We start from the raw sequence: 22,071 nt of genomic DNA on the forward strand, positions 1-22,071 counted from the left end.
TTGTGAGACTGCTGTGTTTAATATAAGTAAATGAAAAGCGCATGTTGTATCAGTAAGCATAAATAATAGATCAGGTGACAAGATAAGACAAGATATAGGATAAGGGAGATAGAAGATAAGACAAAAGATAAAAGATAAGACAAGGGATAAGGAGAAAGATAAGATGAAAAAGAAGTGATCGTAACACATACAACGCCACTGCTCTACTAGCTATAAATGTAGAACTCGAACATCGAGTAAAGGACTCCAAGGATGAGTTGGCAAGTGTCAAGGCTCATGTTGACGAGTTGGAGAACAAGCTTCATTTGTGGAAAGAGATCTTCGACCGCATGGGAGTCATTTCTACGAGTGTTGCTGATGGAAGCTTCAAGGCGGACAAGGTTCTTGATAGTCTTAATCGACATCTTATTAGCGAGTATTGGGAGACACAATGATGCTTTTGTATAATACTGAATAGATACTTTCGTCTTCAATTTGTTTCAAAATATACATCTATTGCTCAACTATCAGTTTCAAAAATCTATCAAAGTACTTGTAGTCTAAAGGAAAGTTTGTAAACTATATAGAAACTAAGCAGCAGTTACGAAGATTACTGGGGACTATGTATACGTTGCGCTAGCACTACAATGACTACGTACATGATGCACAAGCGCTACCATAACTACTGAACACTACTATGCTCGGTGCAGCAGCTATATCGGCTATCAGAATGTCTGTACCCCAAGCGTGAGGACTTGTAGACAAGTTACTGTTTCCTGATGGCGAAGATCTACTTTTCCAAATGGTTCTGGAGAATTGAGTTCATGATAGTAGAGGTCCAATCTCGGGCCAGTCACAAATTCACAATGCATTGCAAGACTATCTATTGCTTTTCCGAAATTCTTTTCTGAACTTGAAGCTGCTGCTCTCTGCTGCTCCTCCTTTGTCTCGCTCCGCAATTTTTGCTATCTGCACATGATTTACTTCTTCCTCTACTCCTTGTATGTCTAAGCCATTTATGTTGAACGTCAAGATGAATTGGCAAGCAAATGAAGCTGGATGAGGAGCCTGTTGCTTTAGGAGTAAGCTGATTACAAGAGAGATTCGTGGGAACGATTAGCGCTGGTTTGGTCACAATGCCGCAGAGTGATTCATTAGGCGCCAGATGGAAAACTTGGTTTTTGAATTTCAGCGGCGTTCTATCATTATGTGCTTAGTATAGGCTTAGTGCAGTATGATTCTTCAAAATTTTGAGATGGGCCCACCGCTTTTTCAGATCACTAAGCTATCAGATCTTTGTCCTTTCCCTGAACCCTCCTCTTCTACAGCATACCGCAGAAACCGTCGTAGATGTTCAACTATGTTCAACTATCTGTCAACATTATTCGGCGGGTGTTCCATGTACTATATTAGATATGAATCGTATGTATGAATTGTATCTATACAGTCATTGAATTTTCACTAGTATCACCGCCTCAAGATTGCTGAAGAATGGTTCTCATCAAATACTCGAACTTCTTGAGTTCAAGGCTCGTCGCTTCAGCTGGCATATATAACATTCACCGGCGTGTTTGGTATTAAACATATCTTAGTCTTCATGAAGGTACAAATGTATGGAATGTACGAAATTGAGCATTCTAGATCTTGCTACTCTTAGCTTTTATGCTGGGACAGTCAAATCCCAACTGCACTAAGAATTCATACAATGACTATCCATGATACATGAGGTCTGTTCCAATCAACTCAGCTACTTGCTGATTCGGTATACCGAAATGATACCTCGCACATGAATATCATGAAGATCATGGACGAAATTCACTCTACATCATGATAGCAGATCAGATCAGAATAAACAGTCCAGATGTCCTAACTATTCGATGGATGGGTGAACTCGGGAAAAGCTATGAAATGATCTGCGCTGGAGATGATTGACAATTCATTGTGAGCCAGCCGTAGGTTATGTAAATTTTTCTTACAAGTAAGCATAGGCTGACCCTTTGTCTCCAATGAATAGCTTTGAGAGGGGAAGGGATAGTAGAAAGAAGCTGCTGAGCTTCAGAGTATACGGTGATATTAGAGCATCGAGACCATAAATAATAACAGGTATTGAACAGGTACTGTGATAATAGTGTATATAGGGTAGGAGTGGTAATGGATCTATAGTCTGAGTAGAGACGTCGTAAGTAAATAACTGTCCATCAGTCGATATTCTCGCCACTCTGAAGAAGAACAGTAGTAATGATGCATGCCTGCAGAAGGCCTAATCTGACAGCATTCTGCGTCATTTCAAGAGTGATGGCCCCTACACTTCGAGAAATTCTGCCTAAAAATTCAGAGTCGCTCGAGCCGGTGGTGTAAAGCTGCGAAAAGACCACATTCAATGCTCGCCGGTGTGTAGGCACTTCAGAAAATTTCCGCACCGAAACAGCACCGCCGTTGGGAATCCACATGAATTCTTGGGAACGGATAATCATAATTCGGTACCTGAGAGAAGTGTAGTCAATACGCATGGAAAGAAACGGAAGTGAGTTATCTGACCGCTGATTAGGAGAAATTCTCAAGAACTCCGAAGCACGCTGTTTGAAGACCATGCCGCGTACTTCGACTTTGACTGGCTCACGCCACTCAATCAGTGCAGAGTTCTTTCCATCCATTGTTTTTAGGATGGTGTAACCCGGCATTGCAGAATCCGTGACCACGCGGAATTGCGGGGAGTTGTTTGGGCCTAGGATAGTACAGTTGGCAATGGACGGATTGAAACCGATGAATGTGAAAGTCATGAACGAGGACGTGTCTGATGGAGATGAGAAAGGGAGAGCGCCATAAATAGAAGGGAGGGGATCGGAGGATCCTTCAGGGCCAGTTGTGTTGTCCCGTGCAGTGTTCCATACAGCATATGGGTTGACCATATTGTATAAGATGATGTCGAGGATTTGGGGCAATTTCTGGAATGGAACCCAGCTGGAACCTATTTTATATAGACAGCACATACGCGCGCCGAGTCTCAAGTTATTTGGGTAGTCTGAGTCAGTGAATCTACGCCTACATGCACCCCTCTGCTGACGGAACTTTTGCGGTGGAGGATACGTGACACATTGGTCTTGAATTGAGTAAGTTGAGTGGGAGATAATGCATGATCGTCACCACGAGATATTGTGGGTCCAGAAAGCGCTCTGGGAAGAGAAAGATCACAGAATGTTGATGTTGAGAAGCCACGGAAGAAGTAACAAAACACGCCTTGAGCTCAACATATGTTCGTGATTAGGCGGAGCCTCCGAGTCACAAAGTTTGTCCGAAGAGAATCGGTTACAGTGCAAGGCATGAGCAAGAGGAGGAAAAAAGAACACTAACATGATTCTCAGTGGCGAATGGGGTTCCCAGGTTGAGGAGCACTGCCAACAGATCAGCCTACCAATGATTGAAATATATTATTACCTATTCTTACCTGCTTTCTCATAGAGTTAGTGTTTTTTGGATTTCGTGCCTTTCGAAAGATATTCCTGTGTAGCCTTAGGGATTTGTTATATCATGTTGCAGAGATACAGAAAGATGAACATGATCGAGGGTCCAAGTTGTTAACTGGTACTGGAGTGGAGGGTTAAGAAATGAGACACGAATATTCACATTTGAGTTGATTGGTGCTGCTGGACCGCTCGGTCACAGCCGCACTATATATCGTAGCTATTGCTTGAGCTCTTGAGGCAGTGGCTTCGGCACTGGTCACTACTTGCTTGTTTATTTAGTTCATGAATTCAGGATATTGAGAAGATTAGACGTACGTGTTTCAGTATCGAGATAATTAGACTGGAAAGGAGAATATCAAGAATTGGAAGCAGCTGAATGTTTAACAATGGTGCCTCAGAGCTTGGGTCCCTCTCATTTTGCTTCGCATAAGGCAATTATGGTATTTCGCAAGGGCCAGTCGCGCTTAATAGAATCGGAATTAATTCGATACTTGAAGAGTAAGAAAGTCAGGAGCGGATACTTTACTCTGGGCGAGAGCATACTGATTTGCACCTGGCCAATAGCAGGGTCTTGAGCACATACAAGGAAACTCAGGGAAAAGTAACGAGGAGGAAGTGTGTCTCGATTCGGAAAGTAAGATCGTGGTCACATGATGAGCCGCGATTTCCGAAAGATCCTGATTCCTGTTCTTGGCTGCCCGGTGACGGGCCGTGCAGTGTTACACTGTTGACCGAAGACGACCACCCCGCGATTGACAATAAATGGAGTTCACCAGTATCCGTATAGCTCCGTATAGCTTGTTTCGGAATGCTATACTACTCAGATTCACCAAAGGATTTGACGGCAAGGTGAAGGTGATCATTTCGCTTACTCTATATTCTAGCTGATTTGGTTTCTCGACGAGGGCTGTATATACATCTGGAGAAGACATGGAATTATAATCATCGAGTACTTCACATCGAATAAGCCCCGAATCTAAGTGGAAAACTTCGACCTCATTCCTCTCTCAAGCGGTATGTATACCTCGTCATCATCTGAACCAAAATAGTTCCTCTGAGTCCAAGCACGCTCGGTGGAATAGATCACTTCCCCGGGACACGTTTCGCGAAATTCGATCTTTTTGTTACCATCGAATGGGTTTGTAAAAGTAGGGGGCATGGTTTTGAGTGCTGATGATTGAACGATCCGGGGAGGGAAATCATCCCGAGACTGGGCAGGTAGCGGGAAGGTATATTCTTCGTGAATATTTAGTGTTTCACCAAAATCTGAGCCCTGCCGCTCCCTTTTCGCGTCTAGCTCTGGAGAAAACGCCCCACACGATGAAGAAATTGGGTATGCCTGGACTGCGTCATTGGTAGATCTGACTATGCTGGTCATGGAGCCAGAGGTATCTTTGCCTATGGGTTCCTCTACATCACGCAGAGGTATGGTTATCGCATGCGGGGCAGGTCGGGGATTTTCAAAGTCATGTTTTTCTATGAGAGAGTGGCCAAGCTGCAATCAAACCGCAATGAAATTCATTAACAAGTTTCAACAAGTGTTTACGGGACTCACCATTGATTTCTCCACTTTGAATGGCCGGTTACGCTCATTTTCCAAAATTTGAGCTGCATTATGTTCGGAATCAAACGGTGCAAAGTGTCCTGTATAATGAAATTCGCCTGGAACGTGTATCCGGTGGGATACCACTAATGGTGGCCAACGTATCCCCGTGATGTTCGCAGTGTTGTATATATGAGGGTAGTTTGGGAAGAAGTCTTGGAATCCAGCAAAGGAGAAAGTCTGCGATGTCATCGTGAGTAGTTAGATAAGTAGATGCGCAGACAATCGAGGGGATTCAGGCCAAGCAAGATTTGGATTTTATACCCTCCAAGCGCCTGTTGGTCACTTCAAACTGTGGTGGTTTTGGGGCCCATATATGGCAATTGGCCGCTGGACAAGTTGTCATTGTTCTTTTTGAATGGTCTATGCGTCAATGTGCTCAAATTAGTGCATGAGGTCTCTTTTAATTTAGACTTTAGGTTTCTGAGATAAGTTCAAATCGATATGGACTAATCGTCGTGACTACGCAGATTCTGCAATAATTGTTCATCTTTCCACAGTGTAAAATGACAACATCACTAACCTATCCTACACTAATATCTCTGACTGCCGTACTCTCCACAGAAGCTCTGACATGACCCTGGAATTACGATGGCCCGGATGAAGGCACAATCCTTCAAGTGACGCAGCGACCTCTTTCAGAATTGAGATGATGCCTTCTTCGCTGATGGAGGGGTACAAGTGCAGCTGCAATGCTTTGATCTCACAGCGAGACCGGCGAATCAGCTGAATCACTTCAACAACAAGGCTATCCTCCAACTCTGCTTTGAACTTTTGCCGTAGCCGGAGGTGCTTCAATGCGGGTAAGGTCAACCACGAGAGCATCTGAGCAACTTCCATTCCGCTATCATCTACCGCCTCTGCGTCGTATTGGTGTTCTGCTGAGAGGAGTGTCATCGACTGTAGGAATGGTAAAGTAAGGTGTTGGAGATTACGATGGTTAGTAACGAATCTACACTCAAGAGAGCAAGAAGTGAGATTTCGAAGTCCATGCAACGCTCTGAGGGTTGTTGAATTTGAGACTAAGCTCGATGATGTATTCACCACCAAGTCTTGGATTTTGGCCCACGGTAGATGGAATATATCCCGGGGAAATGGAATGTTTTGTAGTGAAAGACGTTCTAGGTTGTTGCAAAATCTAAACAGTCGAATTCCATCTTTTAGATTGGCGAAGTCCTTGACTGCTTGAGATTTGTTTCGATGAGGAAGACGGATGTGAAGTACAGCGAGAGAATCAAGAAACCCAGTGAGTGGTGAGAGGATCTCATATGCGGAAATGGGTATGTCGATTAGGAGTGTATACCAACGGGAGGATGTTGATAGAAGAGAGCGGAAAAGGGGGGTATTTTTCTGAAAGCATATAGAACTCTGAATATTGACTGAGAGTAAACACGATGCCGAGCGCGAGAGATATAAATCCAAAAGGAATGAAACACGACGAGCGGCGTTATTATCATGATGGTCGAATTGGATATCGATAGATGTCCAGAGAAGCGGGGAAGATAGAACAATACGTCTCCAATTCCGGCAAACTTGTCCCAAGACCCACGGAGTTCGACGGGTGTCTAGAGTAGCAGAAGTCTGCGTGGAAGTCGAATCCCAACCTCTCGGTGAATCTAGCACAACACAGGCCTCGAAAATATCCCTAAGGGTGTCCTCATTGAGGAGTGCAGCAGGGCATGTTTTATGCGTGTCAGGCCGTTGCTATATCATGTATTTGGACCCTTAGGCTTAACACCAAGGGGTAGACTATGGCCTCACCATTATTAGCGTAGCAGTTTCCGGATTCGTGAGCGTTGTGGAGTTGAGCTCGTCAACTTTGGGTTCTGAGAAGACAAAATCAGGTTTGCGGAAAGCAGAACGGGCAGAGAAAATCAACGAACTATTGGCGGGTGACGGTCCAACCAAACGTGTCGTAAACGAGAGATGCTTCGCTCTTTAAACCCTTGGCCGTACATCCTTACTCAATACGTTACTTCCCAGTGGAGCGATAGTTGGAAACACCGGAAAGCATCGAGGCTATGGAGTATTTGATAGCGCCGCACAGTTAACGACCTGGCCTGTTCTGGCTCCGAGGTACGAACAGCGGGAACGACATTAGTATTATACTTTAATTGGATGCAATTCTGGATACAAGGAATTTATGGGACGTCCGAAGAAAGAATGCGCGAGAGTTTATATAAGTAGGAGCCAGTAGGACCAGAGACAGGGCGGGAAGATCAGGCAATCAAGGTAGTACATAATCGGCACAAATATCATTCTTAAGCGGGAAGAAACTTGAAATTTATAAGTAAGTACCAATCCAGTACCAATGGCGGTGGTTTATGGCAACTGATAAGTAGCAAACGTGATAGAGGATGATTGATATTTAGTCGTCTGATAACCCTCGCGGAAGCAGCACGATTGCAGAACCGAACTTTCAATCCTATAAATCATCCACTCGCCTACAAACCATTCCACTCGAATCCTTCCTTCAACTCCACTGTACCTTCGAGTGCGATGTTCTCACTACTTACGCCCACCTGGACACTATAGACTCCCTTTTCAACTACCCAACTGTGAATCTTGTCATTCCAATATGATACGGCATACTTGTCCAATGGGATGTCGACCTCCATAGCTTTCCCGGGTTGTAATTCTTGAATCTTCGAGAATGCCCTTAGTTGCAAGACAGGATGGGTATATTCTGGCGTGGAAGGAAGAGTAATGTAGAGTTGTACGACCTCTGAGCCAGAGATAGCACCGGTATTGGTGACAGTGACAGTTGCAACGAAACCACATTCAGTACCGCCGACGAAAGGCGCGGAAAGTTTCAGCGAGGATAACGAAAACGTCGTATAGGAAAGCCCATGGCTTCATCGAAGATCAAGTTCTCGTAAAGCTAAATAACGAAACGAAGTGCATACCCGAACGGAAACTGTGGTACAATCTTGCGGTGATGATAGTGTTTGTACCCCTATAGACATTGCAAAAATATCAGACTCTCACACATAATGACATAACTCGAGATAAATACCACGTAGAGGTCTTCTGCATATCGGACCTGGTAGATGTGAACAGATTGACGATAGAGAAGACACACAAAGGACATACCTTTCCGTTCTCAGAATGGAAATGGCCATGGGAAGGAACATCCTCCAGCGACTTCGGGAATGTCATGCTGAGTTTTCCAGAGGGATTGTGATTTCCGAACAAAACATCCGCAATTGCGGCGCCTGTTGCATTACCTAGATACCATGCGTGTAGAATACTCGGCACCGAATCTGTCCATGGCATAGTTATCGCAGATCCCTGACCGCAGAATTTACGCTCAAAAGGTTGACATATTTAGTGATGGAAACCGTCACATACCGACTGTGTTACCACAACGGTTTTCTTGTTGACGGCCGCAATTTTCGATACGAGTTCATCCGTACGTCCAGGTAGTGCGAGAGTGGTCCGATCATAGCCTTCAGTCTCCCAATCTGCATTTAAGCCTACAACCGCGATCACGGCGTCTGCTTCCTTCGCTACAGCGACAGCTCGATTCATAAGCTTATCGAAATCTTCGACGGTATCTCCACCCAGTTGCACCGCAGGATTACTGTAGCAAACCATCCGGTAAGCGAGGTTTAGACAATGATCTACAAGAAGCCTCACCTGTCCATGACAACTTCATCTTCGTCCCCGTCTGCAGGTCCACGAACGTTACAAAATTCGACAAGGACCTCGTGTTTTGTGTGAGCCTTGAGGGTAAAAACGCCTCTCTCCTCCTGTGTCCCACTATTGAAGAAGGAGTCTCCTCTTCGCTGACGAGTCCAATTATCGATGATGAGTTGTCCGTCGACGAATAACTACAATACGATCATCAGTGACAAAACGTAGCACCAGTCAAAAAACAAACCTTTGCCCTGCCTGCAACCATCAAACCAAATTCAAACGGTGTATCTACTTTCCTGGGTACGAGGAAACCGCGAAGCTTCAGCGTCCATCTCGTTGTGAGTTCTTCCGGATAAGAGGTACTAATGAATATGCGCGTCTCGTCTACAGGAAACGAGCTTAATGGTTTCTCTGCTGGCGTCATACTGGTATCACTAAGATGTGAATACCACGTTCCAATCCATCCAGGCTGACCGTCCTCGGTAATTAACTCTTGCTCAAGGGTCGGCATAGTCATATAAGCTGTGAGATATGAAAGATTTTAGGATTTTGAAAGGGAAAAACTGGAGGGATTCACCTCTAGCTCCCTCACAGTAGTTGACCTCCACATCATCCCCAAACTTCTTTAGTGCGTTGACAATACCGTCGTATGGTGAGATGAAGTATGACGGTTTCAACGCAGCTGATCCACCGCCTGACAGCACTCGAGCTTTCGCATTTCCACCAACAATAGCAATCTTCTTCAAACCCTGTTCCTCAGGTTTGAGTGGAAGGAGACTCCCTTCATTCTTGAGAAGAACAATTGACTCAGCGGCGACTTTGCGCATGAGTGCTTTGTCCTTATCCGTCTCTACAGTACGTTCCTGGCCATCTCCATCAAGCACCTGGCACGTACATGTTGAGTCAACGATGTAATACGATCAAAACTTACAAACTGACCTCGGGGCATTCTTGGCAACACTTCTGAACGAACTCGAGTACTTTCCTAGCTCTTGCTTTCACAGTTCGAAGCGTGATCTTACGAGAACCAATAGAACGTTTAACCAAGTCAAGCGTTCTCCACTTATTCGTTCCGGGCATTTCGAGGTCAAGGCCAGCGTTGATACTATGATCAATACTGTAAACTCCAAACCTGCAAATGAAAATGAGTACAGAGGCTCTTATGTCCATCCTAATGCAACGAACCAATCGCTCATAACCTGAGGACCGTTAACACGATATGCGCAAGGTAAGCAGTTGCATAATCTACGGACAAGTGGAATCCTCGACTGACCATTCCGTCGAATTTCCATTCGTCGCGAAGGATCTTCTGGATGATAAAGGGATTTTCAGAGACGTGCGTCCCATTCACTCGATTATAACTGTCTTGGATCAGTAATGTAAGTCACATTTGAAAGGCGCAACTCTTACGCTGTCATGAAGCTCCAAGGCCTAGCGTACTTCTGCGCAAGCATAAAAGGCATCAGGTAGATCTCGCGCAGTGCGCGGTCACTCATGATACTATCGTAGGCCATACGGTCGTTTTCCTTGTCATTTCCACTAAGATTACAATTTGAGGAGGTAATAGGGAAAGAAATTGCAAAAGCTCCCACACGAAGTGTTTGATTGTTGTTGCTATACCTCCAGACTGTACGCCTCTCACGTAGGCAGCTGCTATCATACCTGAAAGGTGAGGATCCTCGGAAAAACTTTCGAAACTCTAGAAGAATGATTGCTTAGAAACTGCGGGTCGGGCTGTATAAATCTATATTATCTCACCCTTCCTCCAAGAGGGCTCTGATTTTGAGCCGAAAATCATAAGATTGAATGATGAAGACATCAGGTGAACACTACATACCCGTTGAATGTTGCAAGTCGGAGCTAGAGCAACAGCAGCTCCCCGAAGCTTGGCCTCTCCGGCCAATAGCTTGAGACCAACGGTTTCGATGAGCTCTGGGTTGAAAGTTGCTCCAAGTGCTGTAGCCGACTGATTGCAAATTAAGATAAGTAATAACTTCAATGAAGCTAAGTCAAGACGCGAACCGGAAGACATTTGGCTGGCGTGCCCATGAAGAAATGGTTACCACGAATACCGTTCGGACCATCGCTAACCTGTGCGCTGTAAGAAAAACTAGATGCACTGAAGAGCGGATTGAAAGACGCGCCTTTATTGCAGGGATACCAAGTCGTTCAATAGCATGAGTGTGCCAGAAGCCAACTCCAGCTATGAGTAGAATAGCTTCATCTGTGGTGAGTTGTTCGACAATCTTATGGATATCCGCCTTTGCAAAGTCTGAAGGAGCCATAACGAGATGGGGGTGTTTAAGAAAAGGGGGAGCCGAGGTGCGCGTATATATTGACGCGCTAATTGTAATTTGCGGGGAAGAATTTTCCGAGAATTCACCGCTCCTGTATCCATTCCGAAAAACGGCCGCTAGATGTCAATTAGACGATAGCCCTTTGCCGCCAGCACACTTAAGCCCTCAGCTTTATGTAGCGAGAGCTGAACGTGCGCGAGTGATTCTATAGGTCTTTCTGTAGTCAGAAATCTATCCGTATTCAATACATCTACCATTCGTTGACTTCCTTCATATCCTCATAGTTTTGCCCAAAAAGATAAGGTGCTGCGCTAGAGACGTGTAAACTCAAGTGATGACGAGGTCATATGCGTAGTTATGCATAGAAACAATTGCAAAGAGCTGTGATTGCACTACGGCAACTCCAAGAAAACCATTACACATCAGTTAAGCTATATCTGCACCGTCGAATAAGTAGAAACAAATAAGACCAGGAACCATGCGCGAGACCTTGAGCATATCGTTACGGATTATCACTGAACTTTCTGACAAAACTAGTTTGCTCAGTGGACCTATCGGAGAAACCTAAAGTGATTATTCAAAGCTGGATCAAAAAAGTTGGAGGCCAGAAACATACTTAGGCACTGCTGCCATTGGCAGCGCTCACAGCGGCGTTGAAAGCATTACCAACCGAGGTAGGAGAAGTTGCAATATTCCAATTGCTTCCACTGGGAATCACCACGCTTTTGCCAACATCACTCCCAGAAAAACCAAGATCAGACTAAAAGAAATGACCATCAGATGACTTGAAATAAGAGTTAGGAAAGTGTTAGGCAAGCTCACAGTGGAGAGGGTTCCGTCAGCATTGTAGAAGCTCCCGTAGTGACTAACAATACCAGAATCATATCCAACCTGGAGGCCTGATGTGTGGAGCAAGTCGGAGCTGAAGTGGCTGCTACTGGAGAGGAATTGTTGGAAGACTGGATGAAAGAGTTTTAGTTGAGGAATGTCTTGGGCTTGAATTGTACACGCACCAACAGTCTGGGTCTCAACGTCGCAGACTTGCTCTGTGATGATTCTGTTATTTCATGTTATGAAAATAATGAACGGTGTACAAAGCGGCAACGAATCTTACTGTTTAGCCATTTCTTGCAATACAAGGAGCTTCTGCTGAACAATTTCAATGCTCACGGCCTGACAGACAACCTCCTCCTGCTGTTCTACGACAACCTGATCACTGACTACTCCAGAGAAATTGTCAACGCCGTAGAAGTTATCAAAGTTCGAAAACGATGAAAGACCACCCCAGTTGTCAAAAGAAGGGTAGCGGCGTGCTAAATATATCTGAGATGTGTAAACACTGTGGAAGACAAGTGTGTTTTTACATACCGAGACTCTGTGTTTTCGGATTGAAGGGGGCGGCGAAAGTGCTACCAGACAAAGCGGAAAGGGTAAGCAAGGGAAGGGCGATCTTGGCAAACATAGCTGTCAAAGTGAAGCTCGTAGAAGTAAGTTGGGATGGGAGAGGAGAACTGCTTTATTGAGTGAAAAAGATCAGTCAAAGAATATCTGAAAGTCTTGCGAATGCACATACCAATTGATGTGTAGGGTGAAAGACTCAGTAAAGAAAGATAAATGAAAGAACGAAAGATGCTCGGAGGGCGACCTGGCCAAAAAGTTGAACAGAGAACAAAGTACGAATTGATACTTTTGGTTGTAGATTTTTTAAGCTTATATAGATTTCTCAAACCCCTACGAGGACCCAATTCCTTTCGTTTGGTCCTGATACCGGTTCGAAAGTTTCAATGTAAACCAGTCGGGAGGAGAGACTACCGATACAACAAGACTTGAGCGACATGTCATAGAATGATTGTTGCATTTCATGCTGGAATACGGCGCCGGGATTTCTATGTCCTAAAGGTAAGTGTCTGACGAGGATTTGCCAAGAAACAACGAGCGCACCATGCTGACAGGGGAAAAAAGACGTATGACGCGGTAGGATCGGCCGCCCAGTGTTTGCTCAAATCCTACTAACAACGGCAGATGCGCGCGCTCTGAGTAAATAAATAGTCATTATACATCCTCGACAGCTGTGCAACAATGCTGGATAACGCTGGATGTTATCTGAGGTGTTGTAGGATGTTGTCTGATGTTGTCCGTCAATCAATTATCAAATGTTGCAGCTTGTCCGAGAGTCTTTTTCCGAGGAGGCTACAGAGGCCCTTAAATATTATTGTAGTTGGAAGAGAAACTAGGACTTTTGACATTGTCGACGATGATTGAAGGAACGTAAGGAGGAAAGAGCTGGAATGAACCGGTTGGGATCGCGCAAAACGTGATTTTAACGTGATTGATATCTCACGCGCGCGTTCTCAGGCTCTCTGCAGCGAAGTCATATTATGCTCTTCCTCTGATACCATGATGCTGATACGGTGCTCTACGCTACATATGGGGAATTATAAGACGCGTACAGAAATTGTTAAGTTGAATATAATTATTTGACCAGAGTGGGGCCTTAAATCTAGATGTAGGTGTCCTGGAGCGTCCATTGCGTTGTAATGAATGACTACTGAGGCATAGAATGAGACACATATAATCTACTTGGGAAGGTCATAGATTCCTAGAGCCGGCTGAGGAATGATTCCAGGCAATGCATACAGCGTCACGCAGACGAGCTCGGGGAGTGCAACGAAAGGATACCAAGTATACTCCTTGTTCTGGGTCGTACTAGACCCTATAGTCGCCAGCATATAGATCTCTCGAACGAGGAGAAGGACAGAGATGGCCCCAAAAATCATGGCACCGTGTCGCGCCCCGATTGAGCTGCCAAGATCGTGAGCGAGAGTTTCCGGATCCTCTAGAAGAAGCAGTTACTTAGTCAGTAATGCGCAAATAGCTAGAGTTAGAGAATATTGCACCTGAACGTTCAGACATAACAAGAACAAATGTCTGATATGCTTGAAGGACGGTCAGAATCACAAATACAATGACGCTAGCTTTTCGTAAGGTAGGTCCGCTCGAGCTGGGCGTGCTACTGGTTGAATCGGTAATTCCGATGATGCCCATTATCATTCCCGCAGTTAATGCCAAGTGGAAAAGTTTGCGATTTTGCATGAGAAAGCTCAGTGGGTTGTCATATGCCTTGGATGTTGTAAGAAGCGATAGACTACCATATATATCATCAGTCAAACATGTTACTTGAAAAGAAGAGGATAACGTACCGGTCAAGAACAAGTCCATACGCTCCAAAAAGTAAACCAAAAAAGCCGATCGAGAAGAGTACCTCGTCAGTAATGAAGACATTTTCATTTTCACCGGCGGTATTGGACGCGATGAGAACGACTCGTATAATGAATGCTGAAACTCGCACTGGGATAAAATATGCATCAGGATATCGAGTTGTTTGTACATGAGTAGTACTCACTAAAGCAAAAGAGTGTCACAGTAAAAACGACATATGTGCGCCGCATGATAACTTTGGGAATGAACCAGACACAGAGAGGAATGTAGCATATTGCGAAAATGACCGCAGCCGGAATGGATTTAAACCCAAAAAGTTTGGCGTAGTTGACGGAATCGGACATGTCACTGAGAGGCACTGGAATCTTGAAAGGCTGGAAGAGGTTATGGAGAACATTGGGGTTGAAGAGATCGCCCTTTTATCTACCTCCTCGTAGCTCAACACGGCTACACGCAAAGTAGGACGGAGTATATTATCAGCCGTTGTAAGAATCGAAGGTCCACTGCATTGCAAAAGGCTGGAAGGAAGTGAAGAGCCATTGCTAAATATGGTTATGGTCAACCGTACTACCGAAAACAAGCGCTGAGCGACATAGCAACAATTTGAACTTCCGACTTCGACGCAGATCGACGCGTTATGGCGCATTTTGATATTTGGGGTTACATACATTTTTCACGGGCTTGTAAAATCTTCCTCTTGATTCAAAGTAATAAGGTGGGTGATCAACTGTGAGTCCGACTGTGAAATAGCTACGTCCTAGAACTTGAATCTACACGTATTTTGTATCTCAGCTCTCAGTACACAAGCACTTCCTCAACTGCATGCATTGTAACTCGCTCCTCTTCAGGTACCTCAAAAATCAGTCATTATTTGCATTCAGAATCGAGGCAGTATATAATACGGACAACATTAACAAAAGCGGGTTTGGCCTCGGTAAACGTATACTTAACTGTAGTTATAAGGCTATGGTGTAGGTTTAGTGGCCACTGTCAAGATAATATCTACTACTTCGGAAGATTGTAAATATCGCTCCGTTTTGGAGGAATAAGTCCAGGTACTGCATACAAAATTATACAAAGTAGCTCGGGCAGGGCTACTAGAGGATACCACAGATGCTCATTATTCTGTTGGGCTGTGGATCCTATAGTAGCCACTATAAATATCTCCCGTAAAAGTAACAGGATAGCAATGAGCATGAAGATCAAGGCGCCATGGCGTGCTCCAAAAGAAGTGCCTAGGTATCGAATACGTTCATTTAGATCATCTATATAGCAGGTAGATGAGAAATCTGAGAAAGAGATAAGGTACTGTCAAGCTCACCTCTTCGTTCTGCTATCACCAAATTGACCGTCTGGTAGGCTTGAAGCACAGTGAGAACCACGAATATTATCACGCTGACTTTTCGGAAAACACTTCCGATAGTGCTGGAGGTGTTGTTAGAGGTTTCGACGATTCCTACGATGCCCAACGCGACGCCGGTGGATAAGCCAAGATGGAAGAATATGCGACTACGCATGAGTCTGTTCAATATGTTGTCGAATGGCACAATAGAGCAAAACGCAAGGCTAAGATAAAAAGATTTAACAAGTCGAATGATGACTTGAGCAGTGAAGACTTACCGGTCCATAACAAGACCATAGGCACCATAAAGCAGACCAAAGAAACCAACGGAGAAGAGGACTTCACCAGCAATGAAGAGGTCGAGATTTTCAGCAGCGGTTTTTGATCCTGCCAGAATCGCACGGATGATAAATGCCACAAAACGGACTACAGACCAGACTCGTCAGGTCATGGTCTTCAATGAAAAGATGGAAAAGTAGCGCACTTTGGCAGAAAATAACTAACGTGAACACGACGTAGGACCGGTGTCGAATGAGTAGGAGAAAGAACCAAACCGTGAGGGGCGCATAAAGTGCAGCAAAGATACCAGCCGCGGCAACGGATTCAAATCCGAAAAGTTTAGCGTAGTTTATCGGAGAGGACATTGTATTGAGCGAATTGTGTGAAGAACAATGCGGATGGGTGTCTTTTATACAGAGCATATTCGATCCATTGTTTTTTCAAATGCTCAACAGCTGGTCCGTTTCCAATGGCCCCTCAGTCGGATGAGCGGTTGTAGTTCCCTTATCCATATAGGGCGTGGTAATCTGTAGAATTGCTGAACTCGGTTACGCGGAAGTCCATTCAGTCGCAGCAGCGCCTTAGGCATACATAGCAAAGCGATGCCAATGCAGCAAAACGCCACTACAATATGTGTGAAAACGATACACTAACTTACAGTACTTCATCGTCGTATTCCTCTCCGGGACTAAATTTAGGATGTGATCTTCAAAACAATTCTTCCTTTAACTTTCCCCTCCGAGACATCCTTCAAGGCGCTAAGTGCAAAGACGAGATGAGGCTTACGGAGGCTACGTGAGGTCCAAGTAGCACTCACTTATTCACTTCCTTGAAATCTCGAATTTCGTGGTGACAGTTGACCTTGCCCCGCGCCATGAAATCTAAAGCTTCGGCCATGTCTTGACGATTTCTAAAGATACATCGATAAATATTTATGAAAACGAGGTGAATATATTCACCCTGTTGCACTACCGACGACGTTGAGGCACTGAGACATTCATCAACGCCTGATGACTCTCTGCAGTAGATATAAAAACAAACCTTTGAGACTAAGAGTGCGATAGGAATATTTAAAATTCCATTGGCAGGCCCCGGCATGCCAATAGCAACTAAAGTCGCAGCAGAGCGAAGGTACATGATTGCTTGATTGAAGGGTAATGCCTGATAGAAGATGGGGTTGGCGTGGTGAGTGAGGTGCTACATGGCATAACATTATCATTTCAACACACATTGCCAACAGCGATAATTGCAGCATGAGGACCAAGACCTCCCGCGGCTTCTTGAACGTCCTTGACTATATCCTTTGACTCTGCAAAATCAACCCACTTTTCTGCACCTAGTTTCAAACAAAGATCCTTCTTTTCTGTTCCAGTATCTGTCGATAACGGTACATTACCAGTCAGCCAAGCCTATATTTCCGTTCACAGATAGGGTCCTCACCAATAGCAATAACACGCAGGCCCATGGCTACAGCGAATTGTATACCTGTCTCGCGGCATTCAGCAGGGAATGCGAACATCCAAACGCAATCCGTTCACCCAAATGTCCTAAACCACCGCCTGCGCCTGACAAAGCAACCCAGTGCCCAGGTTTTGCATTGGATAGTTTGAGGGCTTTGTAAATGGTAAGTCCCTGGATGTTCAAAATATCTTACTGTGAGGAAAGATAAAACGAGTTGAAGTGAAGCAAGTCATACCGCACACAACAGGGGAGTGACAGCAGCACTATCAAGACCGTCGGGGATAGGTGTTAAATAATCGACCCAGCAGCGCTATCACCAGTTCATTCCGTTAAGCCGATTATTAAAATGAGTAAACGGATATGACATACTGTGTACTCTGCAAACGTCCCATCTACAGTGTTTCCATGGCTCTGTTGCCTTGCGAGTGTACAACCTGAGAAGTTGTAGTTCAGAATCACGAAGAGGAATGAAAGCATTGCCTGACCCACAAGATTCAAAGCCCAAGCGGCACATTTCGCATCTTCGAGAAAAGTCAGTTTCGCCAATATCACAGCCAGCACTCACTTGAGACATGCGTTCGCGAACCACTTCATTCCTACCCTGTCCCCAACCTTGACAGGACTTCCGACTGTATTCGCACCGATGGCGACAACATGGCCCACTCCTTCGTGTCCACCAATGACGGGAGTCTGTGTACGGCCCCAGTCATTGTTCTTGACATGGACGTCCGAATGACAACAACCTGAAAGTTTATCAGTGGTGAAGATCGTCGATGATCCATTAAACTTACCAGCATATTCTACCTTGACGAGACATTCCCCTGCTGCGAGTTCCGAGGGCTGTATCACGTTCACCTCCTTGATAACCAGATCTTCCTTTATCGTAGCAATGACAGCTGCTCGTGCAGTAGTAGGAATTGTAATTATGGAAGACATAAGTTGGGGGTTGGGAGAAGACTTAATGGACAAGCGCGACGAGCCTTTCAATACGCGTGGGAGAGGACTCATGACCATTCCATCAATGACACTCCCGAGTTCCGATGACGACCTCAGTACCATGTTGTCCAAGTAGCGGGGCTCCTCATCCTTCATTTAGGTGTTATAAGTTTCAGTAATGGGGAAATGTGGTTGAGATGGTGGCTGTCACGGGTTAAATGGAAATAGGTTTTCCGAAAGATATGCGGATTGAGAAGTGCAGACAAATTGCTTGAATATGGAACTCACTCTTGTATGAAATGTGGGAGTGTATACAGCATGGAGAGTTCCTAGGTGATGCGACTCTCCCCACCTGCAAACGATCGGAATCTGTGCTATGAAATTCATTGCCCGTGTGCTGCGAATGGCCACTGATGTCGGTACCGACGACGATTCGAGGTATTGGCTTATACTTATACGGGAGAAAGTGAGACCATCTTCTAGCACAATGAATGTGCTCGATACTGTTCGATCTAATTTCGCCACTTGGTCAAAAACCGTCCGAATGAATGCCATGATTCTTTTCGATACCATTTCTTACGCAACACCACCTGGCTATGTAGTGCGGGAGGAAAGAAACAAAGGTCACATCCACGTGACCATCAGTACACCCGCGTGTGTCACACTATTCAACTTCTCACTAGCGGTCCGACTCATCTTCGCTTCTGCTAAAAGCTCAGAAGCTGATCCTAGCTTTCACTAAGACTGTATATGCTTTTGATCTCTCTTAATTCACTCAACCCTTATCTCAAGTTCGTTCAGGTTATTAGAGATTTCCAAGGATTGGTTACCTCGCAGAGCCACACCTTTGTTGTCTCAAAAAAACTTTCTCATCCATCTGTTTACGCCCCGTTCCACCCTGCATATCGGCACTTAAGAACCCTACCGGTTCAATATGTTCCCATCCAATTTTAGGCTTGAGCCTGCGTTTCTCATGTACTGCCTACCCACCATTACTCTTCCGATAACCATATATCTCGATGTTTTTACCCAAACAGGATATTCCAGACCTCTATGAGGCTGGAATCGTAGAGTTACAGGCAGGTCTCGATGCCGGACGATTCACCAGCATTGATTTAGCAACCGTGCGTATGATAATGGCGATCTTCTGGATTCCAAATCCGACCCTCCAATGACAGGCCTACCTTGCCCGGATTGAGGAAGTCAATGCTCAAGGTGGGGAATTGAGAGCTGTTATGGAAGTTAGCCCGTTTGCATTGAAAGTGGCGGCGAAGTTGGATGAAGAGAGGCGGAGTAGCGGGAAACGTACCATGCTTCATGGTATCCCCGTACTTCTAAAAGTCAGACCTGCCGAATTGATATAAAAATAAGTGTTCGATCTAACGTGCTGTCTTTCTAGGATAACATTGCGACATTATCATCCGAAGGTAAAGCGTTCAAAGCTAATCCAAACCCTATCTCCAATCCAGCCATCTAGGTCTTAACACTACCGCTGGCTCTCATGCCTTACTCGGATCAATAGTCTCAGACGATGCAGGTGTAGTAAAGCGTCTTCGACAAGCTGGGGCCATCATCCTCGGTGCGTTCTTGTTTTGCCTGTGCTCCATCACCTTTCTCACAACACTCTATCTTTTATCTCAGGAAAAGTGAACATATCAGAACTTGCCTATTTTCGTGGTTCAATACCCAGCGGCTGGTCAGGTCGAGGCGGCCAATGCAAAAGCGCGTATCATCCCATAGGTTCACCTAGTGGATCTTCATCGGGCTCTGGTGTAGCTGCGTCGGTGGGTCTCGCTACTGTGACTCTTGGGACAGAAACCGATGGGAGTATTGCCTCGCCTTCTTCGAACAACAATGTCGTTGGAATTAAACCAACTGTTGGGCTTACTTCTAGAGCAGGAGGTATGTCTGCTAAATTATGTATCGTTTTCTGGATTCACCAATTCGTATGTGCCTTCGTAGTTCTTCCCATTACAGCAGCTCAAGATACTGTGGGCCCAATGACCCGTTCTGTAGAAGACGCCGCTATCGTACTTTCTATTATCGCAGGAGAAGACCCGAACGATCGGCGTACGCTCTCCCAGCCTCGTCCTGTACCTGATTACATCAAAGCCCTAGACGCAAACGCCCTCCACGGAAAACGCATCGGTGTCCCTCGCTCCAGCATGCCCTCCAACCCCGCTGACGCCCTCCCCCAATCCATGTGCTCCGTATTCGACGAATCTCTCCGGATCATGGAATCCCTGGGCGCAACAATTGTCGACCCTGCAAACTTACCTTCCGCAGACGAAATCAAAGGCTTAGACCATCTCGTGCTTTACGTCGATTTCAGAATCGAATTGAACGAATATTTATCGGCGTTGAAGGAGGTACCTACTGGCGTTCGTACGCTCGCGGACTTGATTCAGTTCAATATTGATCATGCCGAGTTGGAGCTTCCAGAGGGGTATTCTGATCAAGGGGAGTTAATCAAGAGTCAGGCAACGAATGGACGGGATGAGATTTATGGGAAGGCGCTTGCGAAGAATCTGGAACTGGGTGTTACGAGGGGAATTGATGCAGTTTTGAAAGAGTACAATCTGGATGCTTTGGTCTTGCCAGCCAAAGACACACACACTCCCGCTGCGATTGCAGGGTACCCCACTGTTACAGGTATGTCTCAACCACTGGAATTTTGTTTTGCGTCGTGATAATTTCGGAACGATTTTGCTCTGTTTTTTCATCGTTCCATGTAGTTCCGTTGGGCTTCTTCCCTGGAGATGAGCCAGTGACGTATGACGGACTTATCGCGTATCCTGCTCCCGGTATGCCTTTCGGTTTGACTTTCATTGGGACGGCGTTCGATGAGTACGCGCTTATCGGGATGGCGTATGCTTTTGAGCAAAAGACGAAAGTGAGAACGAGTCGGAGAGCAATTGCAGAAGCTATACCTAAGACTCAGTTACGGGCGAAATAGTGTAGGATGTTAAGCACGAGTAGGTCGGACCAAATATTTGTTTAATGGGCATCGATCAAGGGTGGAAGCGACTAAACACTTTGCTTATTGAGGTTGCTTGTATGATCACGAGTGCAGCGCTCGACCATTGTAATGTTACCATTTACCCAATATCTCGGAGATACAAATCCGAAGGATCGAGGAGCTTGTAATCCAGATGAAGTGGCATTCAAAGAAGGATACAAGCATCGACCTAATAGCTTCAGTGTCAGAGAACGAATCCATGATGAGATGAGATATTAGGGTACATACTGGCTCCTCAAAGTTCGCACACAAGAGCTTCTGGCGTTCATCGATCACCTCCAGGTTGAGTTCGTTCTCGTTTTGTAAACAAATTGTAACAGTAGCCTCATTCAGTGAAAGTATATTCCGGGTGGTGCCGTGTACAAATGTCGTGGCGTTGAATGACGCTGTGTAACGAATGAAGAGCGGAAACTTTGACCTTCTAGTTTGTGCAGAAGGATATCGAAGTTGGTTCTGATACCTTTAAGGCGGGGCGGAGAAGAGAAGCGGATAACTGATGGTTTAATCCGCGATGTCGTTTTTAAGACCAGATATCTTCCAGCGCTCGCCGACGAGCGCGGTACAGAAAGTTGACCTTGTGGCCTGTTGTGGCGGCCATGGCCAGACGCTTAGAGCGAGTCTGGAGCGAGTTCAAGAAGAAAGGCTGGTGACATAAACCGGCCCGAAACACCGATATCACTGTTTTACTCGAACGACGATGGATGACTTTAGAGCTGCTCTAAATTCCAAGCTCAATTGTCTGCCTATATGTCACATAAAACTAATAGGCTCCCCCACGCTGGATATTTACATTCTCAATGTGAGTGATTTACTTTCAAAGTATATGCCTCCTC

The 22,071-nt window shown here is 45.3% G+C and overlaps 9 protein-coding genes across 9 annotated transcripts; 1 reads left to right on the forward strand and 8 right to left on the reverse strand.

Annotated features, from left to right (window-relative positions):
• Nucleotides 1-2,177: 2,177 nt before the first annotated feature.
• C8R40DRAFT_1166323 (uncharacterized protein) lies at nt 2,178-2,888 on the reverse strand (the record flags this gene model as incomplete). Its single annotated transcript, XM_046230838.1, has 2 exons — nt 2,178-2,463; nt 2,518-2,888. 2 exons carry the CDS (start codon nt 2,886-2,888, stop codon nt 2,178-2,180), a joined length of 657 nt encoding a protein of 218 aa, XP_046091222.1.
• Nucleotides 2,889-4,419: 1,531 nt separating this feature from the next.
• C8R40DRAFT_1166324 (uncharacterized protein) lies at nt 4,420-5,238 on the reverse strand (the record flags this gene model as incomplete). Its single annotated transcript, XM_046230839.1, has 2 exons — nt 4,420-4,938; nt 4,999-5,238. 2 exons carry the CDS (start codon nt 5,236-5,238, stop codon nt 4,420-4,422), a joined length of 759 nt encoding a protein of 252 aa, XP_046091223.1.
• Nucleotides 5,239-5,381: 143 nt separating this feature from the next.
• Nucleotides 5,382-7,286, reverse strand: C8R40DRAFT_468056 (uncharacterized protein). The gene is made up of 5 exons (XM_046235157.1): nt 6,930-7,286; nt 6,808-6,872; nt 5,982-6,750; nt 5,570-5,927; nt 5,382-5,519 (listed from the first exon to the last, which is right to left on the reverse strand). The coding sequence occupies exons 2-4, from the start codon at nt 6,808-6,810 to the stop codon at nt 5,575-5,577; spliced, it is 1,125 nt and encodes a 374-aa protein (XP_046091224.1). The 5' UTR covers nt 6,811-6,872; nt 6,930-7,286; the 3' UTR covers nt 5,382-5,519; nt 5,570-5,574.
• A 204-nt stretch (nt 7,287-7,490) lies between these two features.
• Nucleotides 7,491-11,073, reverse strand: C8R40DRAFT_1270612 (beta-glucosidase; the record flags this gene model as incomplete). Its single annotated transcript, XM_046234040.1, has 17 exons — nt 10,830-11,073; nt 10,708-10,776; nt 10,523-10,651; nt 10,444-10,461; nt 10,278-10,384; nt 10,096-10,224; nt 9,959-10,046; nt 9,871-9,884; nt 9,625-9,817; nt 9,263-9,569; nt 8,930-9,207; nt 8,686-8,879; nt 8,398-8,629; nt 8,140-8,337; nt 8,063-8,089; nt 7,953-8,002; nt 7,491-7,899 (listed from the first exon to the last, which is right to left on the reverse strand). Exons 1-17 carry the CDS (start codon nt 10,968-10,970, stop codon nt 7,491-7,493), a joined length of 2,583 nt encoding a protein of 860 aa, XP_046091225.1. The 5' UTR covers nt 10,971-11,073.
• A 450-nt stretch (nt 11,074-11,523) lies between these two features.
• Nucleotides 11,524-12,604, reverse strand: C8R40DRAFT_468141 (uncharacterized protein). Its single transcript, XM_046235158.1, has 7 exons — nt 12,556-12,604; nt 12,351-12,496; nt 12,097-12,295; nt 11,996-12,039; nt 11,805-11,941; nt 11,599-11,742; nt 11,524-11,546 (listed from the first exon to the last, which is right to left on the reverse strand). Exons 2-6 carry the CDS (start codon nt 12,442-12,444, stop codon nt 11,599-11,601), a joined length of 618 nt encoding a protein of 205 aa, XP_046091226.1. The 5' UTR covers nt 12,445-12,496; nt 12,556-12,604; the 3' UTR covers nt 11,524-11,546.
• Nucleotides 12,605-13,327: 723 nt separating this feature from the next.
• C8R40DRAFT_1245260 (uncharacterized protein) lies at nt 13,328-14,759 on the reverse strand. The gene is made up of 4 exons (XM_046233619.1): nt 14,386-14,759; nt 14,183-14,330; nt 13,880-14,127; nt 13,328-13,818 (listed from the first exon to the last, which is right to left on the reverse strand). Exons 1-4 carry the CDS (start codon nt 14,543-14,545, stop codon nt 13,559-13,561), a joined length of 816 nt encoding a protein of 271 aa, XP_046091227.1. The 5' UTR covers nt 14,546-14,759; the 3' UTR covers nt 13,328-13,558.
• A 447-nt stretch (nt 14,760-15,206) lies between these two features.
• Nucleotides 15,207-16,187, reverse strand: C8R40DRAFT_1066236 (uncharacterized protein; the record flags this gene model as incomplete). Its single annotated transcript, XM_046225749.1, has 4 exons — nt 15,207-15,436; nt 15,523-15,722; nt 15,822-15,969; nt 16,028-16,187. The coding sequence occupies 4 exons, from the start codon at nt 16,185-16,187 to the stop codon at nt 15,207-15,209; spliced, it is 738 nt and encodes a 245-aa protein (XP_046091228.1).
• Nucleotides 16,188-16,516: 329 nt separating this feature from the next.
• C8R40DRAFT_1166328 (chaperonin 10-like protein) lies at nt 16,517-18,375 on the reverse strand (the record flags this gene model as incomplete). The annotated part of the gene is made up of 12 exons (XM_046230840.1): nt 16,517-16,580; nt 16,640-16,732; nt 16,782-16,810; nt 16,864-16,983; nt 17,052-17,197; nt 17,263-17,307; nt 17,361-17,454; nt 17,519-17,593; nt 17,653-17,717; nt 17,773-17,804; nt 17,849-18,026; nt 18,075-18,375. 12 exons carry the CDS (start codon nt 18,373-18,375, stop codon nt 16,517-16,519), a joined length of 1,242 nt encoding a protein of 413 aa, XP_046091229.1.
• An 863-nt stretch (nt 18,376-19,238) lies between these two features.
• Nucleotides 19,239-21,175, forward strand: C8R40DRAFT_1034270 (amidase signature enzyme; the record flags this gene model as incomplete). Its single annotated transcript, XM_046223413.1, has 7 exons — nt 19,239-19,343; nt 19,398-19,559; nt 19,619-19,646; nt 19,697-19,798; nt 19,861-20,121; nt 20,182-20,871; nt 20,955-21,175. The coding sequence occupies 7 exons, from the start codon at nt 19,239-19,241 to the stop codon at nt 21,173-21,175; spliced, it is 1,569 nt and encodes a 522-aa protein (XP_046091230.1).
• Between the last annotated feature and the right edge of the window lie 896 nt (nt 21,176-22,071).

Source organism: Lentinula edodes (assembly GCF_021015755.1).
Source record: "Lentinula edodes strain Le(Bin) 0899 ss11 chromosome Unknown C8R40scaffold_3, whole genome shotgun sequence".
NCBI classification, from domain to species: Eukaryota; Fungi; Basidiomycota; class Agaricomycetes; order Agaricales; family Omphalotaceae; genus Lentinula; species Lentinula edodes.